Below are 27,616 nucleotides of genomic sequence, written 5' to 3'. Positions count from 1 at the left end.
AAATACAGTAGGTTTGATGATGCCTCCTCTTTGATTCATCAATGATCAAATGAGATAATAATTGTAAGGCAATTAGCACTGCGCCTGACACATAGTAAGCGATGTTGTGATAATGATTATTATGGGAATTCAGATTCCTGGGGTACAGTGGTTATAAATGAAGGCAACTGCTTTGCATTACTGGGTGAATGTTTTAATAGTCCCATACTTTTCCTTATTCTGGTCATTTTGCTTCTCTGTGAAGTGTTAGTCAAAGACGCAGATAAAATGCTAACATTGAATGAAAGAGTAGCCGCTGTGAAGATTGTTTCAGCCAGTAAATTTTGTATCTTTAAGATTCACTGCAGTGTTAAAAAAATGGATCCTCTTTAAAAACAATCTTCTTATTCTTGCTAGGAATCCCTCTGCCCTGCCCCGTCCACTATGGATTACTTACTGTCTTTTTCACACTGAAGGCATTAATAACTTCTGTCTAGAACAGAGGTGTCAAATGTGAGGCTCGTGGGTTGTAACCCACCCACAAAAACTCCACAAAATGTAATTGGGAAATGTTTAACAAAACAAAGAAAAATGTATTTCAACACAGATAATGTTAATTTATAGTTTTCTAAGTCAATATGTAGCAGCAGGGATCTGTTTATTTGACACCATTGGTCTAGAAAACCTTTTATGTTTAACTTTTCTTTGTTGAATCTCTATACCAATCATTCATTCTTCACCAATCATTCATTCTTTGCTCATTCTCTTCCCTGGATTTCAGTTAGTTTTTTGCTTTCGGAGTGGTCTGACCTCTCTTGTCACTTTATTCAACATCTCTGACAGTGATTCCTACTTCTTTCCCCTTTTATATCTAAAGGCATCCCTTAAGGCTCTTTGTTCAACTTGCCTTTTTTTTTTTTATCCTTCTGTGCTATTTTCTGGATATGGCCCATAGATCTCTCCGTTTGGTTCCCATAGGTATCCCGGCAAATTAGGACCAACATACATCTCTGAGATGGGACCTTGAAGGGTACTGTTCCTGAATTTTAACCTTGAGTGTAATAGAGTAGGGCTTTTGATTTCCCTGGGATGTGCTTTCTAGCAAGGAAAGGTGAGTTTCTGGGTCACAGGGTACATAAGTAAGTACCAGGTATTAGTCCTTTCAGTTACTGATTTCATTCCTTCATTCATTGGGTAGGATAAGAACTGGACCTGTGATTTCATCGATATTGAGAACTCCCAGATAAAGACATGGTAGCTACCAATGCAGGTTGACACATTCTCTGAAACTTATAATTTCAGAGAGTGCCCTAGAGAACTGAGAGGTTGTGTCTTGCCTAGGGTCACACAGCAAGTACATGTCAGAGGCAGGACTTAAACCCAGGTTTTTCTGGTCCAAGGACAGCTTTCTATTCTCTATGCCACACTGCATTTATTAAACGTGGGAGCAGCTAGGTGGCGCCAGAGTGCATAGAGTGCCAGGCCTACAGTAAGGAAGCCTCATCTTCCTGAGTTCAAATCTGACCCTAAACACTTACTAGCTGTGAGACTCTGGGCAAGTCATTTAATCCTGTTTGCCTTAGTTTCCTCATCTATAAAATGAACTGAAGGAAATGGCAAATCACTTCATTTTTGTAAGGAAAACCCCAAATGGGGTCATGAAGAATCAGTCATTTTTTGGTTGTGTCTGACCTTAAACATCATGAAAACTCAATCCCCTTATTCAATAGATGAGGAAACTAAGGGCCAGGGAGGTGGCACACACACAATGGCACATAACAGATGCTTAATAAATTCTTGTTCTCTCCCCTTTTCCCCTTCCCAAGCCCACATAGCTAATAATCTAGCAAACCAGGTTTCAAACTCCAGTCTTCTGACTATGAGTTCAGTTTCTTTCCACTATACTCTTCCAGCAGGGAGATGAGACAAACAAAATACAGAACATTACACAATAATGTTCTGTTTTGTCGTTGAGTAGTTTTTCAGTCATGTCCGACTCTTTGTGACCCCTTTTGGGATTTTCTTGGCAAAGATACTGGGGTGGTTTGCCATTTCCTTCTCCAGCTCATTTTACAGATGAGGAAACTGAGGCAAACAGAGTTAAGTGACTTGCCCAGGATCACACAGCTAGTAAGTGTCTGCAGTCAGATTTGAACTCAGTTCTCCCTGATTCCTGGACTACTGCTCCATCTACTGTGCCTCCTAGCTGTCCAATAAATATGTTAGAGAGGCATAAAAAAAGGCTCTACATGAGATTCTGGAGAATAGCCAGTGACTTGGGAGGAAGGAAGATTTTTATCAGCTATGGCATAGTGGATAGAGCACCAGCATTGGAGGTAGGAAGAAATGCATTTAAATCCTGCCTCCCTTTTTGCTAGATGTGTGACCCTGGGCAAGTCACTTCAATTTCTCACCTTCATTTAGACTAAAAGTTGTAGAGGAGATGTCAATCTGTATCGATGGAGATGTGTCTTTATCTGAGGATTCTCTATACCAATAACAACAGGTCCAGTTCCTATCCCTGTCCTATCACCTGGCTCCTTTCCCTGATGCTTATAAACATGACAGGGTCTCTCCCATCCTTTTAAAATCTTTACTTGATGCTGATAGTTGATTCTCCATTTATAATGCTAAATATGTTCTTCCTTTAATATCAAAATGCCTAGAAAAAAATCATCTGTACTTATTGCCTACTTAACAGAGTCAGAGTAGGCAACAGTGATCAGAGTTTTGCCCTAGGACATCAGTTTCCAGTGAGACATATTTCCTCTCTGTTATGATTCTCCAGTAGTTAAACTTGTAGTAGTTATAACCAGCTCCTTCTTCTGTATGGAATGGGCCAATACCCTCAGGGTCCTGTCATGATAGAATCCTCCTGAGGTCACCATCTAGCTAGCCACCTCTCTTTCCCCTTGTGCTTCTTCCCAAGGGGCTGGGGTATTTAGTATTATCAGCCACATTCTGGAATCTCTGGGGATGACCTGAATCCATGGTGGACTGTCCTCTGCAATACCTCTTTTCCCCAAACTAAATTTGCCATGGACACAAGAATTCTTAGTTATGGGTCTCTTTTTTAACTTCTTGCAATCTGGCTCCTGATCTCACCACTTAATCGAAACCATCCACCCCAAGGAAGGCTGCCAATTTTTTGAGGCTGCCACTGTTTATGGGGGAGCAGAGAAGACTCAGAACAGGTGTATTGGATACAAGTAGAACTGTCTTACCAGAGTCAACTGTAAAATTTTCAGTGTGAGCATTTATACTGCAGAAATCATCAAACCTTCTGTACAAATCAGGGCTTGATTTATTATTTTTGTAATTGTCTAGGCTTAAGAAAATGATGGAGAAAATGATAATAAAGCAAATTAATCTTCAAAGTTCATGGAGTACTTTTTTCCCCTTAGAGAGCTGGTTGTTAAATATTTACCAGCACACTACTGGCCCAGAATAATTTATACTATTGGGTGCCTTGACTAGTTTTTACTTTACTATCTGCCTCAGCACTTTCCTGGCATTTTTCCGGGACTCAGATCCTTTTACCAGAAAAGAAACTATGAGGTCACTCTGTTGGATTAGTGCCACTCTAAAACAAACAATGAAAAGAAAATCTATATTTTGTATTTTTAAAACAGAAATACTAAGGCAATTCACTTCCTTATGGCATTATTTATGTTTACTCCCTGAAGTATTTTCTGTTGGGTCATGACTCTTTTGGGGGATAACCATTTTAAACCATTGTGTCCAGAGTTCAGACTAATTATTACTACAAGTATTTGTAGTCCCAACCTCCCAAATCACTTCTGCTGAGGATGGTTCCATAAATATTCTTTTAAAAGGAGGAATGAAGTATACTTAGAGAGACTGAGTTAGGAGGTAGGGTGGAGATTCTATGTAGAAGAGGGGCCAAGTGAACCAATGTAACCCTCATTGATCTCCAAAGAGGAGTGAGTCCCATACATATGAATGGGATTTGGGACTTGGGTTGCATTAAATTCTACAGGTTTTTTTTTGCTTTAATCCAGGGAAAATAAATCTTCAAACTTCTTAGTGATTCCTATAATGTGAGCCATTGTACTTTTCTGAACCTTTTTTCTGTACTTTTCTGAAGAGTTGCCTGGAGGCGCTAAGAGGTTAATGATTTGTGCGAGGTCACACAATCAGTATGTTGTAGGGGCCACATTAGAACTTGGGACTTCCTGACTCCAAGGTTGGCTCTATCAAGCTTCCTCAATATCTTGTCTTAAGGCTTTTCAAAGAGTTATGGAGACTGTTATATTTTTAGAGACTTAGGCCATTTTTCTAGTTACTGTTCAGCTTTCCTAATTTTTCTTGTTCATGTTGTAAAGGACCCAGCACGTAGAAATCTTACCTTTTACCATACAGGAAAGTAGGAAGGGGAGGAGATGAGAGAAGGGGGGACCTGGTACAAGAGAGGGCAGTTTGGGGGAGGTAAAAGTCAGAAGCAAAACACTTTTGAGAATGGACAGGGTAAAAGGAGAGACAGAGTAGGATAAACAGGAAAAATAGGATGGAGAAAAATTCATTACTGTAAAAAAAATTTTTACAGTGAGTTTCTCTGATAAAGACTTCATTTCTCAAGCATATAGAAAATGGAATCAAATTTATAGAAATAAGAACCATTCCTCAACTGATAAATGGTTAAAAGATATGAGCAGGTAGTTTTCAGGCAAAGTGATCAAAGCTATCTATAGTCCTATAAAAATACTCTAAATTAGTATTGATGAGAGAAATGCAAATCAAACTACCTCATACCTGTCAGATTGGCTATTACGACAGAAAAGGAAAATGACAAATGTTGGAGGGGATGTAGGAAAATTAAAACACTGATGTACTATTGATGAAGTTGTATACTGATTCAACCATTCTGGAGAGCAATTTGGAACTATGCCCAAAGGGCTTATAAAACCATGCATACCCTTTGACTAAGTAATACCATTACTAGCTCTGTATCCCGAAGAGATAAAAAGCAAAAAGGAAAAGGACCCACATGTACAAAAATATTTATAGCAGCTCTTTTTGTGGTGGCAAAGAATTGAAAATTGAGAAGATGCCCATCAATTGGGGAATAACTGAACAAGTTGTATATGATTGTGATGGAATACTATTGTGCTTTAAAAATGATGAGAAGGATGCTTTCAGAGAAACATGGAAAGATATATATATATATATATGAACTGATACAAAGTGAAATGAGCAGAACCAGGAGAACATTGTACACAATAACAACAGTATTGTATGAGGATGGACTATGAATAACTTAGTTGTTCTCAATAATACAATGGTCCAAGATTGTTCTTTAGGATTTATGATGAAAAGTGCTATCCATCTCCAGAGAAAGAACTGATAGAGCCTAAATTCAGATCAAAGATACTTCTTAAAAATTTTCTTTATTTTTCTTGACTTCTTTGTTTGTATTTTCTTTCACAGAATGACTTACAGGGAAATGTTTTTTGCATGACTACTCATGTTTAACCTATGTCAAATTGCTTGCCTTCTCAATGAGGGGTGGAGGGAGAGAACTTGGAACTTAAAATGTGCAAAAAAAAAGTGTTAAAATTGTTTTTTGCATGTAAATGGGAAAAAAATAAAATGTTAAATAAGTGAAGGACCCAATGATCAAAGTTATTCTGAATGATCTATTAGGTAGACTAAATATGTTGGACTGTGTTAGTGATTGCTTGACTGCCAGTCTTTCAATTGTTTTGGGGGTTTTCTCTAGTCAAATTACAATTATTTTTTATTTCAAGTTTTATGCATTGTGGGAACTGCCAATGTACAAAAGTTTTGAGGGTGAGAGAAATTATTATTTCTCTCATATTAATAACCAATCATTGAATTAGGACCAAGTTTTCTCCCCCCTGCCTTTCTATTTTCTCATTCAAAAGTCAACCCCTGTCAGCTATTCTGACAGCCTTCCCAACTGGGAAAACTTAGATTTGATCAAAAAGTAAAGAAATTCTAGCTTGGGTGAATTGGTAGATTATAACCTATTGTGTTTTAGTCAGGTCTTAATGGAATTGAATTTTCTCTTTTGTCTAGATTGCCCTAGACTGGGGTGGTCTGGGCAGAGATAAGTCTCTTTGTCCAGGACTGAGTGATCAGACCCTCATTAGAATAAACCATCTCTTATTATATTATTCATTCCCTCATTACTTGTTAATCAGAGTTAGTTTCCATCTTCAGGAACACCCACTCTTCCAAAGGCATATAAGCATTGAGTGGGCTCCAGGAAAGGTCTTTGGTTTAGGACAGACAGCCAAATGATCCTTTTATTATTTGCTAGCATAATTAATAAAATGATTAATTACCCAGAAACTATGTCTCTTGAACTTTTATATGTCACAAGGGACATACCAACATGACAAATAGGTTCACTGAATTTGGGGTAGCTGTTATACACCAAGTTCATTACGTCTTTGGTTAAGGTTTAAACTGGAATCACTGGATGAAGACTACAGAAATGCATGGTCAGTAGTAGCTTATGAAAACAACAATTCTTGTGCTCATTCTTTGGTGGGAATCTTGGATCTGGATGTTCAAGGCACTTTAGGAAACCTCTCCAAAACAACTGAGGGATGTTTTCAAAGTACTGAAGATTTGGAATGGGTGGATGTGCTGTGTGTGTGAAAAGAGAGGGGAGCTGGGCTGAAGTCTCCACATTTGAACTGCATCGTGTAAAAGCCATATAAACAATGGCGTCATCATCTGTGTTTAGCTTTCTTCTATCACGTGTGGGTTAGAGTAATTATTATTCTTATTTTAGTGGGAACATTTCATCAATATGAGAGGACTCTGCTTGCAGAAACTTCTTCCAGTGATACAGTTATGCAGCTTATCTGTAGATTACAGGCTCAGAGACTCACCTGGGATAGTGAGAAGTTAAGTCCCACATGCATGTGAGCACACATACAGTATGCACAAGTTATGGGACTTCATTCCAGCTCTTCCTAACTCCAAGACCTGCCCTCTAACCACTGTGCAACACTGTCTCTTGTGTTAAATTTAAGAAGCACATTCTAGAGTCATTAGACCAAAGATATAGATCACGAAGGGATCTCAGAGGCCATTTCAGCTCTATAGATGAAACCTGCTATGTGTTGTCTCCCCCTATTAATTACAATAACAGTAATAGTAATAATAACGGAGGCAGCTAGGTGGCAGTGGATCGAATTCTCAGCCTGGAGTCAGGAAGACCTGAATTCAAATCCAGCCTCAGAGACCTACTAGTTGTATCACCCTGGGCAAGTCACTTAACCTTTGTTTGCCTTAATCTACCAAAAGGAAATGTCAAATCATTCCAGTATCCTTGCCAAGAAAGCCACATGGGATCACAAAGAGCCAGATAGTTGAACAACAACAAAAAGTAATATTATTAATAATAATAATAATAGCATTTATACATCCCTTTAGGGTTTGAAAAGCACTTTACAAATAATATCTCATTTGATCTTCACAAGAACCCTGGGAAGTAGGTGCTATTATCATTCCCATTTAACAGATGAGGAAACTGAGGCAAAAAAAGATTTCAGAAGATAAATGATCCCACTTATTAACTGTTAAATTATTAACTGTTAAATGTCTAAGGCAGAGGTGGGAAGCCTGCAGCCTAGAGGCCACATGTAGCCTTCTAGGTCCTTGGGTGTGGCCCTTTGACTGAATCCAAACTTCACAGAACAAATCCCCTTAATAAAAGAATTTATTCTGTAAAATTTGGCCACAGGTTCCCCACCCTTAGTTTAAGGTAAGATTCAAACTCAGTTCTTTCTTACTCCAGGTCTAACCCTCTCTATATACTGTGCTGCCTTGAAAAAAGGGGCTCTTACTTCGATGTTTGTATTCTTTTTTTTTTTTTTTAGGCAATTGGATTTAAGTGACTTGCCCAGGGTCACACAACTAATAAGTATCTGAGGCCAGATTTCAGGTCCTCCTGAATCCAGGGCTGGTGCTCTATCCACTGCACCATCTAATTGCCCCCAGATGTTTGTATTCTTGAACACAGTAAGTACTTAAAGCTTTTTCATTCACTCATTTATCTAGTCCAATCCTTTCATTTTACTGAGGGAAACTGTCTCTGGAAGTTAAGTGACTTGGCCAAGGTCACACAAGTAGTAAGTTTCACAGATGAGACTTGAATCCAGATCTTGTGATTCCAAACCCGATGCTCTTTCCACTGTATTACAGTGAACTAAAGGAAATACTTCAAATCCATTCTCCTTAGAGGATGTTGTAAAACTATTTTGATGTGTTTTTGTCTTCCTACAGTTGGGTAATGGGATAGCTAGAGGCTGGGAATCTTTTCAGTGGGCCAGAGAAACTGTCATTAGAGCCAATCTGCTGGGCCTTCAGAATGTCTCCCCTTTTTGTGGGACTTAGCTTGCTTAGCACAAAGGAGGCAATTACAAAGACGTTTCTTGAACTGAAATGAACTGCATTGAGGCGAGGAGTAGAAAAGTGTTTTATGGAAGTAAATTCATGAATCTAAAGATGATATGCACCAAGGCTTTAAAGAGGATAGAACAGATAAACATTGACTTTGAGTCTGTTTTAGGGAGTAATTAAAAATATCTGAATACCAAGTGATGGCATTCAGGATGCTTGCTGTTTCTAAAATGTTATTACAAGCATCTTTCAGTTTAAAGCCACAAGCCAAGGCATCCTGGCAGACCTGTGGTAGACCATTGCTCTGCTCCATTAGAGAAACACTGTAGCTCTGTGGGCCAGGTCATGGTTTTATTGAAAAGACTCTAGCTCTTGCTCATTGTGACATTCACAATAGAAGGGCTATTTGCTGGGGGATATGAATGAAGGATGTTATCTATAAGGTGTTGGCTTAATTAAGTGCTAAGTAAGCAAAGAAAACATGAAAAAGGGCATAAAAGGCATGAAAAGACTCACTCTGTAGTCGCTTGATGTCACATAGAAGATGGGGAGAAAGGCCAGCCAGATGATGCAGGTGGTGTACATGGTAAAACCGATGAACTTGGCTTCATTGAAATTTTCGGGGCACTTTCGCGTTTTGAAGGCGTACACAGTACATAAGATCACCAGGACCACATCGTAGGAAAGTGAAATCAGCATACTGGAATCTTTGACATTGCATTTTAAGATCACGGTTTCCCTCTTCTCAGGTAGGGTATACCTTCGTGTGCCTGGGGCCTCCAGGATGAGCCACACAGACACCACTACAATCTGTACCAGGATCAGACTCAGGCAGATGAAGACCTGAGAGCTAGGACTGATGAATTTTGGCCTCTGAGCACCATTCTTGACCCCATTAAATATCCGGGCAATGCAGTTTGTTTTTGTCAGTAGGGCTGCATAACATACTGCGAAGGAGCTGCCTAAACCCAGGCGTCGGAGAGTACAGATGACGGGTGACGGCTTAGCAATAAAAAAGAATGTCATGCAATAAGAAAGACCTACTCCAAAGAGTAAGATGTAGCAGAGCTCCCGGCCTGATGCTTTGACCAAAGGTGTGTTGTTGTGCTTGATAAAGACCGTCACAACCATGCAGGTACACACAAAGCCCAAACACGCAATAGTGACGGGACCTATGGCCCAAGCATCTTCCCACTTGATGTAGTCTTCCGGAAGGTCAAAACAGCCAGACAAGTCTGGGGTGGGCCACTGCCCAGGCCCACAGTCCACACAGGTGAACTCATCAGCCAGGTACTCATAGGGTTCACAGGGAATACAGATCCAGCAGCAGACATCCCCTGGTTGCATATTCTTCATTTCATTAGGAGCACAAGGGTCACTGCACTGGGAGGTGGGGATCGCATTTCGGGACCAGTGGATTGAATTGACATCCAATGATAAAGTTTCAGCCCAGTGACCAACCTTCAGGTAGGAGTATTTGCCACCAATATCCTGGAAATTGAATACGTTGTATCTACCCATTCCATCTCCAAAAGTGTCAAACTTGACAACGCTATCTATTCCCTTGTTTGGATTGAATGGAGCTGTGAAATGCAAATTGAAAGAAAAAAATAATATGGTTTAGATGTAACCAGCTTTTTTGTTTTTACTCAACTACTCATTATTAATCTTTCAGAAGATCTAAGTTAGCATGTGGATTCTAAGACTAAAATAAGCATTTAATCAACTATGTGTTGAAAGCATTAGTCTAACAGATAAAGCCATTACAACCAAATTACCAAATTCATTTTGTTTACTGAGTACATATTTTTCATTGACTCACCTGTATACATGATTTTTTCCTCCTAGAATAATGTAAGCTCATTGAGGAAAAGGGCTATTTTATTTTGTATTCGTTATCTGTAGGATGTACATAGTGCTTGGCTTTTAGTATACACTTAATCAGTTCTTGTGGAATGAATAGATGCATGCATGCATGCATGCATGCATGAATGAATGAATAGTTTTGAAAGATTTGTGACTGGAGATACTGCTTAGTACTGAGAAGAACTCTCTCATCTCCACCATTCATTTCTTGCTCTGGAAAGTTATTCTGGTTTTGGCCCTGGATTTGGAGTCAGAAGATTTTGGTGCAAATCCTGGCTGTGCCATTTAATAGTTATGGGGTGTTGGGGGTGTGAGGTAACCTTACTGAGCCCTTTGCTTGTAGAAGAGGGAAAGCGTAGTTACATCACCTACCTCACAGGGTTCTTGTGAGGAAGGGACTTTACAACTTTAAAGAGGTACATGAATATGAGCTTTTATTTTGGTGGCAATTGTTATTATTATAATTAATTATTAATAGTAATTATTAATATTTCTGCAGAGGCAGCTTGGTATAGTGGATAGAGAGCAGGCTTCAGTTAGAAAGATCTGGGATAAAAACTTGCCTCTGACACTTGCTGTCTGATTGGCTCTGGGCAAGTGACTTAACCTCTCAATCTCTCCAGACAGCTCTCTAATATTATAAATTGCAGAGCAGGTACTGACCTGCATTGGTAGAGGGAGTATCCTTCCTCCATGTACCAATGAAAATTAATGTGTCTTATACCCCCCATTCATTCATTCTTTCTTTTTTTCTTTCCTTATTTTTTCCTTTTCTTTTTCTTTCTCCCTTCCTTCCTTCCTTCCAACTATCTATCTATCTATCATCTAGCTTTCTTTGTATGTATCTTTATTTACTGTTTGTGTGATTAGTGAGCCTCTGGCCAGGATCAGTACTTCATGAGGGCCCCTGGCCATGTTCCCTTCACTCCCGGCTCAAACCATCTTCTGGACTGTTCCAGCTCCTTACCAGCAACGTTGCCTTGCCCCTGTGTGGATACCCTCTCCTCACCCTCTCAGTTCTCCTTCATGTTTTGTCTTCTCCTATTAGAATGGAAGTTCCTTGAGCAGAACCACCATTTGGTTCCATTGTTTTTATAGGACAGCACTTAATAAAAGATCTCTTTCTCATTCTTAGATTAGGTCCTCAGCTCCTCTTGATCATACTCTACTAAGTCAATGTCTTTTAGCCACCCAGGATTCTATAGGACAACAATGATCAAGAGTTCTGCACGGATTCATCCTGTGAGAGGAAGGCCCCAGTATTTACCAACTTAATAATAACCAGTCCTTTCTTTTCTTCTCTTTATGGTGACAGACTTAGCCAAATCATCTTTGTTGCCCATGATAAGCCATGGTGTGGATGTCTCTGTTTGTGGACTAAGCATAGAGATGGAGCCAAAAGTTAATATGTGGTTGTCAAAAATGCCATAGTTGGGAATGCAAATACTGCTAGTGTTCATACATTTTAAGGATCTATCCTGGCTTGTGAGTGGTAGGAGGCCAGCCACCAGGTTAATCTCTTCCATTCCCAGGAGGCAATTGTAAAGTGAATTTAAGTTAGGAGCTTGCTCCCTGGGTTTGCTGTTGAAGAACTGGAAATCCCTCATGGTTCCCTTAGATGCATTGATCCTGTCATCTCTCTTCATGCATTAAGAGCTATTCCTAGGTCTCATGCTTTTCTTTGAAATGGTTAAAACCTGAGAATGAGAACTGTGATTTCCCAGGTGATCATCGGGTAGTACTTTAGATTGCCAAAGCTCTGGAGAATTTCTTCCTTTTCCTCAAGCTGAAGTTCACCAAGGGAACATGTAAGCATTCCAAATGAAAAAACAACCTTAGCCGCTAGCTTCATTTATAGTGGGGGTGTTGGTGTTTAGGAGGGAGCTGCAGGACAGTTCTAACTGCCAGGAGGAGGAAAGCTAGGCTTACTATTCAGTGATGTGTTATTATTTTGCCTAAAGCATCTCTGTTACTTCAGAAATGGAAATCCTTCTCCCATCCCTCTGGGGTCACAGAGGTATCAAGGCCTCATTTTCAAAAGGAGCTCTTCCTCTGAATACTGGGGAAGACCAGGACTTCTCAGTTTGGCTCATTGTCTAGTTAGCTTTGATGCCTTGTTTTGAAAATAGATTCATTTGAAAAGTTTTTGAATCAGAGCAATGTGGACATAAGTGACAAACCCTCCCAGGGACATGGATAGAAATGTGGCATTTGTATATTTAGTATATGGTGTCCCAAAATTTTCAGTGCTGATCTAAGCTTGAATAACTTCTATAAATGCTACAAAAGTGTTAATTATAAAAAATGTAAGTTAACGACATGTTTCTTTTTAAAATTCAATGCAACGACTGTCTCATGCCATACATAGCTCTGGTTAATTTTCAAACTTTGTAAAACTTTCCTCAGCTGCTGCTCAGTGGCAGAGATCACACTCATAATCTTAGCCTTAAAGGCTCTCAAAAAGTGACGTTTTGATGCACATATAACCTCTTTGATGTGACTCCCAGAAGAAAAAGGCTAATGGACGTAGATCAGGTTAGTGAGGTGGCCATGCAAGGGAACCTCCTCCAACAATCCTCTGGTCTGAGAAAATGTTATCCAGAAACTTGCAGTGCAATGCAAGATGACTGGGTGTTCCATCTTGTTCAAATTGAAATTTTATTATTCAAATTTCACAAAGGTAAATAAGGGTAAATAAATTTAAACAAATAAATTTTCAAATGATGCTTTTTTGTAAATCTGTAGCTATTATACTTCTGAAGTTATTAAAGTTTAAAACTATACTAAGACTTTTGGGACAGCTTGTAGTATAGTATGAGAAGTGGGGTGGGATAAGCATTTATAGAGCCTACTATGTGCCAGGAACTGTGCTAAGCACTTTACAAATATCTCATTTAATCTTCATGACAACCCTGTGAGGTAGATGCTGTTATTACCACCATTTTATTTTACAGTTAAGTAAACTGAGACAGAAGCTGCAACAGGCCCAGCATCTCATAACTAGTAAATGTCTGAGGCTGGACTTGAACTTAGGTATTCTTAACTTGAGGCCCTGTTCTCCATCTTCTGTGCTACTTAGATGACCCTACGTGAGCCTTACTGCTTGGGAGGCAGCTTGACTCACTGGAGGGAGTGCAGGAATTAGAGCCCACTAGACCTGGCTTTGAATTCTACTTCTTATAGTTGCAATCTATATAATCTAGGGGTAACTTACTCCCTTTGTCTCAGTTTCTCCATCTGTAAAAAAAGAATAATACTATCTGGGATACCTAGCTCAGAAGGTTGTTGTGAGGCTGAAAAGAATAGAGATGCAAAAAATAAATAACATAGGTTAATGACAAGGAAGAATTAAACTGAACTTCATTTTTTCCCCTCTTCAGTAAAAAAAAAAAATGCCCCTTTTTAGAGTCTGACTACAAGATGGCACTTAACAGCGCCATCTTCAGTATAAGTGCATTGGAAAGAATACTAGACAAAGTCAAGAAAGACCCTAGTTCTAATCATGCCTCTGATACCTACTAGCCAGTAGGGGGTGACTATAGACAATGCACTATAGACTATAGACAACTCTCAGAGACTCAGTTTCCTCATCTGTAATTTTTTTTTGTATGTTTTTGGATGACATCAGTGAAGGGAGCTCTAGCTAAGGAGCTCTCCCAATGAAGACTGTCCCATGGCAAGCCACGGCGTGCATGTCTCCTTCTATTAACTTAGACAGATGCATTGAGAAGTCCAGTGATTTTTGTAGGATTATACAGCTAATCTATGTCAGAGGCAGAGCTTGAAAGTCACTCTTCTTGACTCCAAGGCCAGCTTTCTATCAACTGTGCCACACTGATACCATGCTGTGGCCCTCTCTAGAGAATGGGAATGAAACTGTAGTGTGTCCCAAAATTGGTGGTAGAGTTTTAAGCCAATATAAATTTTAAACTGCACTAAGACTTTTTGGGGCTAGGTGATACAGCGGATAGAGTGCCGGCCCTTGAGTCAGGAAGACTCAACTCCCTCAGTTCAAATCTGCCCTTCGACACTTACTAGCTGTGTGACTCTGGGCAAGTTACTTAACCCTCTTGCCTCAGTTTCCTCATTTGTAAAATGAACTGGAGAAGGAAGTGGCAAATCACTCCAGTATCTTTGCCGGGAAAACCCCAAATAGGGTCATGAACAGTCTGACATGACTGAAAAAATGACTGAACAACAAGACTTCTGGGTCACATTGTAGTACCTGCAATACCTATCACACAGGTTTTTAAGGAGTCAAATGAGGTAAGACATGTAAAGTGCTCTGTAAGTATCAGCTGTTATTTTTGTAGGTCACTTGCTGCCACGATCACATTTCATTATTCACAAGCACTAATAGATATTTTAGAAGCCACTAACAGCCACTTGGGTTCCCTTTTATATCACCCAGTTATTTCCCACTTTACATTACATATATTTTATAAGGAATATTTGGAAGAAAATGAGTAGCTTTTGATGGTTGGGTCAGTAGAGGAGACAAGATGAAATAGCGTTTCCTTTAAAAGACCCTGGGGAAGGTTATGGGTTAAAGGGGGCTTTAATATTGTAGCTGCAGGGAATAAAGTCTTTCCCAAATATCTGAGAGCAAGTTGATTTGAGGATGGAAGCAATTTTTAAAAATGAACCCTTGGCTGGCCACAATTAATTTACCTGCTGATTAGGAAGAGAATCACGGAAGTCTTTCTTACTACCTATTTATCACTTGAGCTTACCAGCTGGGGCTGGGTGACACGTGGATGTCCCCAGGTGCTCAGTCTCACATATGAAAAATGCTCCCTAAGTACAAAAGTTGTACAAAAAAATAATGTGAGTGTTTGGGTGGAAGGATATTTAAAGAGCATCACTTCTCAGAGTATTCATGGTTTTAGAAAGGGACTATTAGACCTTCTTTTGCTTCCCTGAAAAATCAATACTGTTAATGGTTCATACATACTCCTCTTATTTCTTTTCTCTGGTTCATGTCATTGTTGAGATACTCCTACACTCAAATCGGCTGCTATTAGCTTGGGAGATAGAAGGGGAAAAATATGAAAGGAGTTTCTTTTGCCTCAATTTGAGGGTGTATATTCTTCTTGGCATAGTGGGTTCAGGCTAACCTTCCTTAGGCTTTATTTCCTCTGGAATTAATTATCTGCTGAGACTTAATAGGGAACTGCCATGGTCTTCTGTTAGATGCTTATTAGTTGGAAGCCTTAAGAGAGCATTCTGAAGATTTAGGAAGGGCTGTAGTTAAAGGGATCTAATGTCTTTCTATAATTGTATTGCATCCCTAAATTCATACTCCCTCATTCCTTCACTTCTACCTCTGTAATTTGCTGCATCTCTCAAGTTATACCCTTACTCAATAAACTTTGTTGTTTAGTTGTGTCCGACTCTTCAGGACTCCATAAATCATACTGTGGATGGGGTTTTCTTGGCAAAGATACTGGAATGATTTGTCATTTCCTTCTCCAGTGGATTAAGGCAAACAGAGGTTAAGTGATTTTTCCAGAATTACACAACTAGTGTCTGAGATTGGATTTGAACTCAGGTCTTCCTGATTCCAGGCCCAGTACTCTATCCACTAATCCACCTAGCTGCCTCCTTCACAAAACTTTTTCTGATCCCTATACCTGATAATTTTCCCCTCATTTACCTTGTATTTATTTCATCCGCATCAATGCACATGACGTTTCCAAGAAAAGAACATAAGCTCCTTGAGGGCAGGGGTCCTTTTACTCTCGTCTTTGCATCCCCATTGCCTAGCACAGTTTGAAGAGCTCAACAAATGTTGTTGATTGCTTGTTCTCCTATATCAAGTTCTATCTCCCTAAATGTAGCTCTGTTATGGGAAAGTCTTCTAATTTTAGTAATATTTTTAGGAAACCACTTAAATAACCCAAATCTTCTGTCCCCGTTTCCTCTGAAATTAACTATCATATACATGAGTGATTAGACATGTTATAAATAGTTACTTACATATGAGAGCATTTTCAGAAGGCCACTTTGCTTCTTCTGATTAATTTTACACGTGTTAACAGGACATTATTCACAATAAGTAAGGCAGTATATATATAAAAAATATTAGATTATGCAATTGGACTATATTACAGGATCATGGGGAAATAGATCTAGTGTTGGAAGGGGCTTTAGAGATCATCTAATCAAACTTCCTAATTTTGCAGCTGAGGAAGTTGAGGCCCAGAGCACTTAAGTGAAATAAGCAGCACAGCTAAGATTTGAACTCAGCTCCTTCAACTCCAAATCCATTGCTTGTTATAGTGGTACTACTAATAACAAAATGCTAGAATTTTGGGAAGGAAGGAAAGACTCAAAAAGTCAATTAGACCATTCCCTCCTTCTCCTCTTTCCAAAGAGACCCCAAAGCAATACTTCATTTGGTTGCTTGCAACACTAAAGGGTATCCATGTTTATACAAAAAGAACACACTGCAAGTCATCTGGTAACAAATTCTAATGTCTCCATTTTCCAACAACTGACAATTTTAAGTGGGATGGCATATTTGCTTTAGGAATAAGACATGACATTGAAATTAACAAGATAAGATTTGGAAGAAGATCCTTCTGGCCTAAGCACACAATTCAGATGCACATTGAATATTTTTCATATGCAATCCCAGTAGTTTAATCGTCAATCTAATCTGATTTCCAGAAAAGCATTGGCTCTACGTTAAGGATACTAATTTCTTAAGTCATCCTTCCTCACTTCAGTTTCTTGAGAAAAGGAAAGAAAACTCTTTGAGAGTGAGAAAGGGAGTCTCACTTCTCAAGACTTGCAAATCTTGGCTATTTTTCTTCAGAAGATAGATCAATTATGCAAAATTCCTTAAGCTTCACTAGATGGTGCTACAAAAGCTTCCAATGTCTCCTGATAAAAGAAAAAGGCCACATAGTTTTCATGGATTTTTTTCAGAAGTAGTGTAGCATAACAGGTGGGAAAACTTGAGACAACATCTCAGATGTAGTGTGTATACAGATTAAGAGACAGATACTCCCGGGGCAGTTTTAAGAACTTATATTTTCTCGTCAATGTCACAAACTAAATTCATCTTGCTCTTAGTGAGATGAACTGTTTTGAATTCAATTTAAACTCTATATTGGGGACCTTTTTCCACTGATGGATAAATCTATTTCTCACATTCACAACCCACTTCTAATAAACCTAGTGGATAGAGTATTGCACAGGGTCAGGAAGATCTTAGTTTGAATTCCTTTTCAGACACCTAATAGCTGTGTGACCCTAGGCAAGTCACTTTATGCTCGAGTCTCAGTTTCCTCAGGCACTGTGTAGATAAAGTGCTGGCTTGAAGTTAGGAAGACTCATCTTTATGAGTTCAAATCTGACCTCAGATACTTATTTAGTTGTGTGACCTTTCGTAAATCACGTAACGCTGTTTGCCTCAGTTTCCTCATTTGTAAAATGAGCTAGAGAAGGAAATGGCAGACAACTCTAGTGTCTCTGCCAAGAAAACCGTACATGGGGTCACAAAGAGTCAGCCACAACTGAAACGACTGAACACCAATAACAAGAATAGGTATAATAACTGTAACACTTATCTCAAAAGATTATCCTGAGAATTATGTCAGAAAATGTATGAAAAGTGCTTTGCAAGATTTATAACCTTGAGTAAATGTCATTTATTACAAGCCTATGATCAACCCAAAGCAACATAGTGAAGTAGGTACAATTTGTCTTTTTTCCAGTACCTGGTGCCCTCATGTTGACTTCAGGATACCCCTAAGTCCTCTACTGTGTCACTTCTACCCAGACTTGCTCTGCCTGAAGATAACCTATGCTCTAACAATGTTCACTGCCTCTTGCCTTTCCAGTCTTGTTACACTTTACTGCCCTCAGAATACTTCAGTGACACAGCCTTCCTTGCTATTCCCCATAGGTGACATTCCGTTTATTGTCTCCATATCTTTGACTGGGCTGTTCCCTATGCTTGGAAAGGTCTCCCTCCTTACCTCTGTCCTGGCTTCCCTGTCTTTTTTAAAGACTCAGCTCAAATCCTACCTTCCACAGGTGGCCTTTCTTGGTCTCCTCCCACTCCCATTCTTCCCTTTCTCAAGGACCTTCCCTTGGAGATTACCTCCCATGTACTGTTGGTGCACACTTTACATAAGGTCTCCCCCACTAGAATTTAAGTTCCTTGTGAGCAGAAATTGCTTTTCCCCTTTCTTTGTATCTCCTGAGCTTAGGACAGGATCTGGAAAAAAGTCAATCACTTTATAAATGCTTTATGACTGACGATCTTTTCTTTTCCTTCCCATCACAAAAATATTATCTTACTTATTCCCTGAGGAAATTCTGTATAATAAATAAAAGGTACTCATTTTATTTGTTGTTCAGTCATTTCTGACTTTCTGTGACCTCATTTGGGGTTTTCTAGGCAAAGATATTGGAATAGTTTGCCATTTCCTTCTCTAGATCATTTTCAGATGAAGAAACTGAGGCAAAGTGTCTGAGGCCAGACTTGAATTAGGAAGATGAGTCTTCCTGACTCCAGGCCAGGCACTCTATCCCTCATGCCATCTAGCTGCTCATATTGTAGAGAGTGCTAAATGTCTAGAAATAATCAGGGCTGCTCACAGGGTACTTAGTATTGTTTTTGATTTTGTGTGTCAAGAAGACCGGGGTTCAAGTCTCATCTCTGACACACACTGGTTGTATGCCCCTGAGCAAGTCACAATCTAATGCTCTGGGCAACTCTCTAAGACTAGAGGTTAAATTATAAATGTAAGATATATCAACTAAAGTTAAATAGCAGGTACAAATCTGTATTGCTAGAGGGAGTTTTCTTAGCTGGAGATTTTTATACTAATGAAATTCTATGTCAAGTTTTATAGAAATTGGCTCCATTTATTACCTATCTTAGATAGCTATCACTTCTTTTTTTTATATCTTAGCTTACTCATCTGTAAAATGGGAATAATCATATATATGTGTATGTATGTACATATATAAGCGTATATATGTATATACATACATGTCTATGTAGATACCTCACAAGGCTGTTGTAGAGAAGAAAGTTTGTTATTAGAGAGGCCTGATACTTCCTACCTGTGTGATCATGAGGAAGTGCCAAACTCTGTCGATCTCAAGCTCTTTGACTATATAATCTCTAGTATCCCACCAATTACAGAATCTCAGAGTTGCAAGGGAGCTCAGAGGCCACCTATCCTGACCCATACTTGACAAAAGGATCCCCTTTGCAGCATGCTTGAGAAGTGCTCATCAAACTTTTTGTTAATGACTTGGAGTACAGAAGAACCCAGTCTCTTCCTGAGGTAGCCCATTCTACTTTGGGGAACTTCAATTTTTAGGAAGATTTTCCTTATACCAAGCCTAAAGTTGTCTCTCTTCAGTTTCTACTCATTACCCTCTTGCCTCACTTCCCACCTCCTCCTTCCACTGCTAAGTTTCTCCTGGAATCTCCATGCTGAGGTCAGATAGCCTTCATTTTTCGGATTTCACCACCAAGCCTCACTCCATTGCTTTTCAGCTCCCACTTTTGTGTTGTCTTCCGTTTTTAGAAAGTAAGCTCCTTGAGGGCAGGGAATGTCTTTCTTTTCACTTGAATTTGTACCCTTACACTTACTGTAGTGCCTAGCACATGGTAAGCACTTAATAAATGCATGTTGACTTGACTATCGGGTCAAGCAGGACAAATTTCATCCTCTTCCATATGACAGTCCTTAAAATATTTGAAGGCAGCTATCACATTCCCCCTAAGTCTTCTCTTCTTCAAATTGTAACCTCCCCGTATCTTTCAAACAACATACCATGAACTTGAGGCCTTAACTTTCCTTCTGGACACTCAAGTTTATTAACATCCTTCCTAAAATACAGTATCCAGAATTGTGAATGCAATATTCCAGATGTGTCTGACCATAGCAGAATACAGTGATAACATTATCTCTTGCGTACTTGAAAACCACTGCCTCTTCTAATGTGCCTAAGATTGTTTTAGCTCTCTGAGCTTCCATATTACACCTTTAACTCATGTTGAGCTTGTAGTTCAATGAAATCTCTAGCTCTTTTTTTTTCATATTAGCAGCTTTTTAGTTATTCCTCCCCCATCTTCAACTTCTAAACTTGATTTTTGAACTGAAATGTTAAGATTTTATATTTCATTACATTATATTTCATCTCATTTGTCAAATTTTAAAAATCTTTTCTGTCATCCAATGTATGAGCTCTGTGTTTCTGCAAATTTGGTAAAATTTGATAAGTAAGCCATCTATGCCTTTATCTAAGTCATTGACAAAAGCGGTAAATGGCCTAGGGCCAAGCACAGATGCCCACAGTAAGCCAGAGGATCCTTCCTGCCAAGATGATATTGAACCATTACTGGCTATTCTTTGAGTGTGACTATACCACCATTCTGAATCCATGTAGCTGTATAGCCAATATTTCTACATTTTTACCCACAAATAATACAAGATGTTGTCAAACCACTTTTCAAAAATTTAGGTAAATGAGATATTAGTTAGATGGCTGTATGACCTGAAACTAGATTTATTTAAATTTTATTGTATCTACATCCTATGATAAACTTGAATCTGCTTTAGAATGGTAATTTATAATAACACATCTCTCAACAGTTTTTTTTAAAGAGTCATTTTGATTTTCCCTCAAATTGAAACCCCAAAAGGTGGACATTTCAAGCAGCGGCAGACCATGGAGAAAGAGAAGTTTGGGGAGAATGACCAGGAGTACCTTGGGATGTTCTTCAAGTAATAACACGCAGGTGGCTCAGAGTTAAGTCCTTGATTAAAATGTTTGGGCATCTCTCATGAGGACAAGTTTTCAACACCAAGAATTCCTTTGAAGGATCAAAATAAAGGAAAATAATCTTAAGTACAGGAATGTCTGTGGAAAGGCCTTTGTGGGAAATTGTTTCATTTCAAGAACTCAGAATTTAAAAATATTGAGTCTCTTTCTTGGTCATTTTGTTCCTACTTCAATGTGTAGACACTTATCTAAAGGAGGATCAATTATAGATTCTTGGTTCCCAGAATGCCATGTTGGTACTTGCACTTAACAAAGGAGATTAATTTGGAATTGAATGGCAAACAGCTCATAGAAGCTGTTCTTTGTGTCCCTTCCCCCTTTTTTGAAGTTGCAGTGGGCAAAGTCCCATCTTAAGCTTTATGAGATCTTTCCTTCAAGATAATTTTTAGGATTTGTGTGGCACCTTTTGAAAAGCTACGGTCACTTTCTGAACCTCTACCTTGATAACACTGATTAACATCAGTGTTAAGAAATGTATTGATAATACCATCGATTGTTTACAGTTTTGGCTTGCTTCCAAAGCCAGACCTACTGCTTTGCAGGTGTTCCCAGTGTGAGTTCCTCACTCATCTCCCCCCTTAGTGGCCAATCCCAGTTTTTCCAAATGCACTCCTTGCTTTTTCCCATTGTCACTCATGCAGCCCTTACTGTCGGTCTTTTCCTCTCTCTGGAAATAGCAGTCAGCCCAGTTGAGTGTCTCCTTGGTGTCAACCACTTCCCAGTGAAGAAGAAAATCCCTGTCTTTAGATACACTAAGTGACATATAGCATTCTTTATAGATTGGAACCCATGGAGAAAATAATGATTCAGTGGAGAGAGTTAACTGTGACTGACTATGGGAATTTTCACAAATACGTCTAGCTACTCTTGGATTATCTCCAGAATGAATATTAGCAGCCAGAGAGGCTGTTTGGCTTGATAACTCTCATCAAAAGGTGTTGGTTCCTTGTGGGGATAGGAATTGTGGGTGCTGCAGTCAGAGGGAAAGTTGGCATGGCATAGCAAAACTTTGTGTAGGATAATGAATTCAAATCACAGCTCCCATGCTTGTTATCTGTGCAACCTTGGTCCAGATATTAGACTTCCTTGGAACTCAGTTTCTCCTTTTTTTTCTTTTTTTTTTTTGTAAAATGAAGAAGGTAGACTAAATGAGCTTTGTTTATGTGCCTGTGTGTTTTATATGGAATTTTGTTAAATTGTAGAGAATAAGTAAAAAGAAAAAGCATCACCAAAGAAAAGCTGAATAGAACTCCATGTTCATGATTTTTTAAATGAATCCCCAAACTTCCATTCCTATTGCCTGCTCTATCTGTTGTGTTAAAACCCTAAATATTACAGAAATGTGCTACCTTGAGTGACAGCTGGAAAGTGAAACTCCATTTGAACAGAAAGTGAAACTAGCTGAAAAAAAAATCCCATTCAGTGGAGAAATAATAAGTCAACAGTCCAAACTATGAAAAGCACATTTGGAAGAAGGAAGAAGAAAAAAAAGCAGTAGAAAGATTAATCATTATAGGAGCTTAATCACAGTAAGAAAGGAAAAATTTTTTAAATAGGGTTTTTCCACTTTTAGCAGACAATGTCCCTGCTCCTCTTATAAAAAGAGGGGCAGAGTGGCAATTTCATTCAGTGTCTGAGGCTGAACTTTCTGAAGATAAGCAGCCTGGTTTAGAATTGAATAAGCTGCCATTTCAATAGGTGAGGCCAAATTAATTTCCATTCTGTATTTCCTTGCTGTGGAGATGTATGGAATGGGTAGTTTTCTTTTAGCTTTTTCTGGAGTATCATGTCAAGGGAACACAAGGGAATATAAATTACTCCTCCTAAACCATACCATTCTATTGTTGATCTGTCACCTACTTTCTAAAGTAATGTACCGTAGCAGGATTCTTTGTCCTTACAGGCAAGGGCTAATTTACAGAATTTTACAACTGGAAGTGACCTTGAGAGGTCATACCATCCACTCCCCTACCTTTTATTTATTCTTTCTTTGTGTATATACAGATATGCACATATAAATGTAGATATATGTATGTGTTATCCCCTCTGATAAGAGGTTAAGCTCATTGGGGGCAGGGATTGTTTTATTTTACAAAGAGGAGGAGGGACATTGTTTGCTGAAAGTGGAAAAACACTATTTTAGAAAATCCCTACCATCTAGCACAGTGCTTGACACATAGCAGGCACAAAATAAATGATTGCAGATTGATCCATAAAAGGTTATAACTCTGGGCAAATTCTTGTCACAATAAAAAAACAGAGTTAAAATAACCTGAGTGGAATATAATGGCTTTTTAGTTTTCTTAACTTATACTTGCCGTAACTGATATTTTGCCTACCCTTTGGTATCAATCTCATGATGATCACAGATCAAATTCTTTTGTTGTAGAAAATATTTATGAAAATTAATTGATTCTGGGATCATTCCAACTCAGATGAGTCAGACACCCTGATCCCACATTTGAATCAAGAGCAAGTATGAGAAAGACTTCAATGTGTACACCATCCTATACCACAGACTAGCCTTTTAGGCAAAACTGCTTCCTTATAAAACTTACTGGCTACCTACACATGCAGAAATCCTTTCTTCCATTTATTTCCCCCTTCTATTTTTACCCTGACAGATATCATGATACAGTAGATAGAAGGCTGACCTTAGAATGAGGATTCCTGGGTGAAAGTTTGGCCTCTGACATATAGCCAGCTCTATGTCCATGTGCAAGTCTCTTAACCTTTCAGGTTATCAGCTAACTCATCAAAATAGGTATAGTGTGTGTGTGTGTGTGTGTGTGTGTGTGTGTGTGTGTGTGTGTGTGTGTGTGTGTGTGTGTGTTAGATCTTTGGCATTCTGGGGAAGCCTAAAAACCCATTCTCAGAATAATGTTTTTTTAAAGTCACAGTTGAAGGAAATGTTACATTTCAGTTAGAGCTTAGTGTAAGCAAAGATGTATTTTTTTTCCTATCCAAGTTCAATAATACCTTGAAATCTGTTGTTGAACCCTTCCATGGATCCCAGATTGGGAACGCCTTCCCTAAGATATTAAGTTAAAAACACAAGTTGCTGATCTGTCATGATGAAGGAAGATTTTACACTTTAAGTTTTCTACATGGATAAAGTCTGAAGACCAAACCAAAAATTTTTTCACCCTAAAAATTACGGGTGAGAGAGAATTGTGAAGACAGTTTAGTCTTAGTGTGTAGTTTCTTTAGCCTTAGAATTTTAAAAAGCCTTTGAGGAACTGACGATAAATGTGTCAATCTGCACGTATGTCATCATCAGAATGAGTTCTACGCCACAGTATTAAACTGGCAAAGTTTGTCTTTTTGTTCTTTCTTGCCTTTAAGCCGTCAGTTAATAAAAAATTAATAAGGGCCTACTGTGTGCCAGGGGCTCTGCTGTGCTAAGCACTGGGGAAATAAAGACATGCAAAAGACAGTCACTGCTCTCAGGGATCCCACAGTTTAATGGGGGAAGCAATATAAAGAAAACTATTTGCAAACCTATACATGTATATACAGGTATATATATTATATATGGAGACAGGGAGAGAGAGAGAGACAGAGACAGAGAGAAGAAGGAGAGTGAGAGAGGGAAAGAGAGAGAGAATGAATAAATTGGAGATAATCGATAAAGGGAAGGTGATAGCATTAAGAGGGACCAGCCTTCTTGTAGAAGATGAGATTTTAGCTGGGACTTAAAAGAAGCCAGGGAAACCAAAAGGCAGAGATGAGGAGAGCAATTTATACAATAATAACACTGAAAAAACGACTTTGAAAGCTGTAAGAAATATGATCAATACGATGATGATTCAAGGACCAGTGATGGAACATGCTCTCCATTACAGAGAAGTGATGGATTTAGGGTGCAGAATGAGACATATCTACTTTTGTGTACAACTGTTGAGGGAATTTGTTTTGCTTGACTACACATATTTGTTAAAAGACTTCTTTCCCATCCCCCCCAACCCCATGGGATGAGAGTAGAAGAGGAAAATAAATAGATTTCTGCTCAATTTTTTAAAAAATAGAGATGGAGGTGGTGGTAGAGGAGGTGCTACAGATGTGAAGCGTTGCATGCATTTTCAGATAAGGTCATTGTATTATTAGTTTTATTTAACTGTTTTACATCTTTCTCTCCCCTCCATCAAGGTACTCAGTAACCACGTTCTCTTCTAAGTTCATTAGCTGCAACATCAAAGGATTATAGATTTAGAGTTGGAAGAAACCTCAGAGGCCTCCAACCTCATTTTACAAAGAAAACAGTACAGGGAAGTTGAGACTTGCCCAAGGTCACACATACATAATAAGGAACAGAAGCAAGATATGAATGTAGGTCCTCAAAAACCAAGGTGTTGGCTTTTTCCAGTTTCTCATAGGACTTCCCCTTAATAAGTAGCTCTTTCCAGGAGTCTACATTATTTTTGTTTATTTATTTAGGCAATTAGGGTTAAGTGACTTGCCCAGGGTCACACAGCTAGTAAGTGTTGTGTGTTTGGTTTAAACTCAGGTCCTCCTGACTTCAGATCAATGCTGTATCCACTGCACCACCTAGCTGCCCTGAGGAGTCTACATTTTAAAAAGAGGACATTGGGAGAGGGCCACAATTATGAAAGACATGATCAAGGGTGAGCCCATTGCCTAGATACATCTGCATATGAAAAGGAAGGAGTATGGCTGGGTAGGTAGAGGAGGCAATGACCATTCTTCTAGCTAATCAAACTGGGGCCACTGAGTAGGCACCAGATTAAAATATAATTAGGAAATATTTAATAAAATGAAGAAAAATAGAGTAAAACATAGATAATGTTAATTTGTGGTTTTCTAAGTTAATATGTGGCCGACAGGGATTCCTCTGTATGATTTAGTGGTACCCAGTTTCTGTTTGAGTTTGACATCACTGCTCTAGATTGTTTTGTGTCTATGCTTTTTTCCTGCTAATTTATCTATGTGAAAGAAATGAAACGCTTTCTGTTTGGAAAACTGGGGAACATACTGTACAATATTTCCTCAGAGATTAAATTAGAAAGCTTAGGGAATGCTCGCCATATGTTAGAATTACATCTCTCACAGAGCCTTCTTAACTCTCAAGCACAATCAATCACTGTTTGTGGTTGTTGTTTAGTAGAGTCTTAAACTCAGCGACCCTGTGGACAATGGCACGCCAATGCCATCCGTTGGGTTTTCTTGGCAAACACATTGGAGTGGCTTGCCATTTTCTTCTCCAGTGGATTAAGGCAAACAGAGGTTAAGTGACTTGCCCAGGCTCACACAGCTAGAAAGTGTCTGAGGCCAAATTTGAACTCAGGTCGTCCTGACTCCAGACTGACTGTTCTATCCACTGAGCCACCAGCTGCCTCCAACCAGTAAGTTTAGTTCAAATTAAAGAAAATTTGACCTTGCAGACATTATTTACTTAGCTATAAGTGTCTCTTGGCCCTGGGAATTGAAAATCTTTTTGTAGGGAGATGAAAGACCCAGTAGCCAAGACTTTGGGGGAATAAGGCTGTTCATTTCATGAAGGAAAAAGGTAAGATGTCTTTTCATTGGTAATTTTTTCTGTTTGTTTGTTTTCCAATCTATGGTTGGAGATCTTTTGTAAAAGAGCCATGAGAAGCCTCCAGTTTTGAATTAAAAGAGAATGAGGCAGATATCCCAAGACTTCAGTTGAAGCCAGACGGTGGAAGTAGAACACTGTCTAATGGCTTTGCATCTAGCAGAGACTGTGCATCTAGCCTAGTCCAGTGAAGCATCTGGTAGAGACTTCCTACATGTCTAATGGAGTGGCATACAGCAGAGGCCAGCGTAGAGAAGGCCTGGTGGGAGCAAGTGACATGACAGCACAAAAAGAGATCAGTAGCCCTCAACGTGGCAGGTGGGAGATTGCCCTTGGCCCTTATGCCCTTTATGAGATGCCCCTCCACGCATGGGACCCTTTGTCAATATGTTCCCTGTGTGAATGTGTCTCTCTGAATGATTCCCTACCTGCATCTACTCTACCCACTAAGGGTATATGTATCTGTGGGACAGTCTGTGCAGTGGATAGAATGCTGAGCCTACAGTCAGGAAGACTTATCTTTGTTAGTTCAAATCTGGCCTCAGACATTTACAGTTGTGTGACCTTGGGCAAGTCACTTAACCCATTTGCCTCAGTTTCTGCATCTGTAAAATAAGTGGGAGAAAGAAATGGCAAATCATTTTAGGATTTTTGCCCAAAAAAGAAACAACCCACAAATGGGGTTGGACATGACTGAAAATGACTGCACGACACCTGTCCCAGGTTTATGAAGGAAATGTTTTCTTACTGCTTTTTAAAAACTTACTACTTACTACATGATTTCATTGAATACCTTTGCTTTGAACTCATAGCTCAAAGGTAGATACGTAGGTGGTACAGTGGATAGAGTGCCAGGCCTGGATTTGGGAGGACCTGAGTTAAAATCTGACCTCAGACCCTGGGCAAGTCACTTAACTGAGTTTGCCTCAGTTTCCTCATCTGTAAAATGAGTTGGAGAAGGAAATGGCAAACCACTGTCAATAAAATTCCAAATGGGAT

The 27,616-nt window shown here is 39.1% G+C and overlaps 1 protein-coding gene across 1 annotated transcript in view; it reads right to left on the bottom strand.

Annotated features, from left to right (window-relative positions):
- The window catches only part of GRM3 (glutamate metabotropic receptor 3), a 272,607-nt gene that overhangs the window by 23,421 nt on the left and 221,570 nt on the right, over positions 1–27,616 (bottom strand). Inside the window, exon 4 of the mRNA XM_020999788.2 lies at positions 8,896–9,962. Within this exon, the coding sequence (XP_020855447.1) occupies positions 8,896–9,962 (1,067 nt within the window). The remainder of the gene's footprint in view (positions 1–8,895; positions 9,963–27,616) is intronic.

Source organism: Phascolarctos cinereus, unplaced genomic scaffold, assembly GCF_003287225.1.
Source record: "Phascolarctos cinereus isolate Bilbo 61053 unplaced genomic scaffold, phaCin_HiC Scaffold_1;HRSCAF=81, whole genome shotgun sequence".
In the NCBI taxonomy this organism is placed as follows: domain Eukaryota; kingdom Metazoa; phylum Chordata; class Mammalia; order Diprotodontia; family Phascolarctidae; genus Phascolarctos; species Phascolarctos cinereus.
This window is presented reverse-complemented; position numbering and strand designations above follow the sequence as displayed.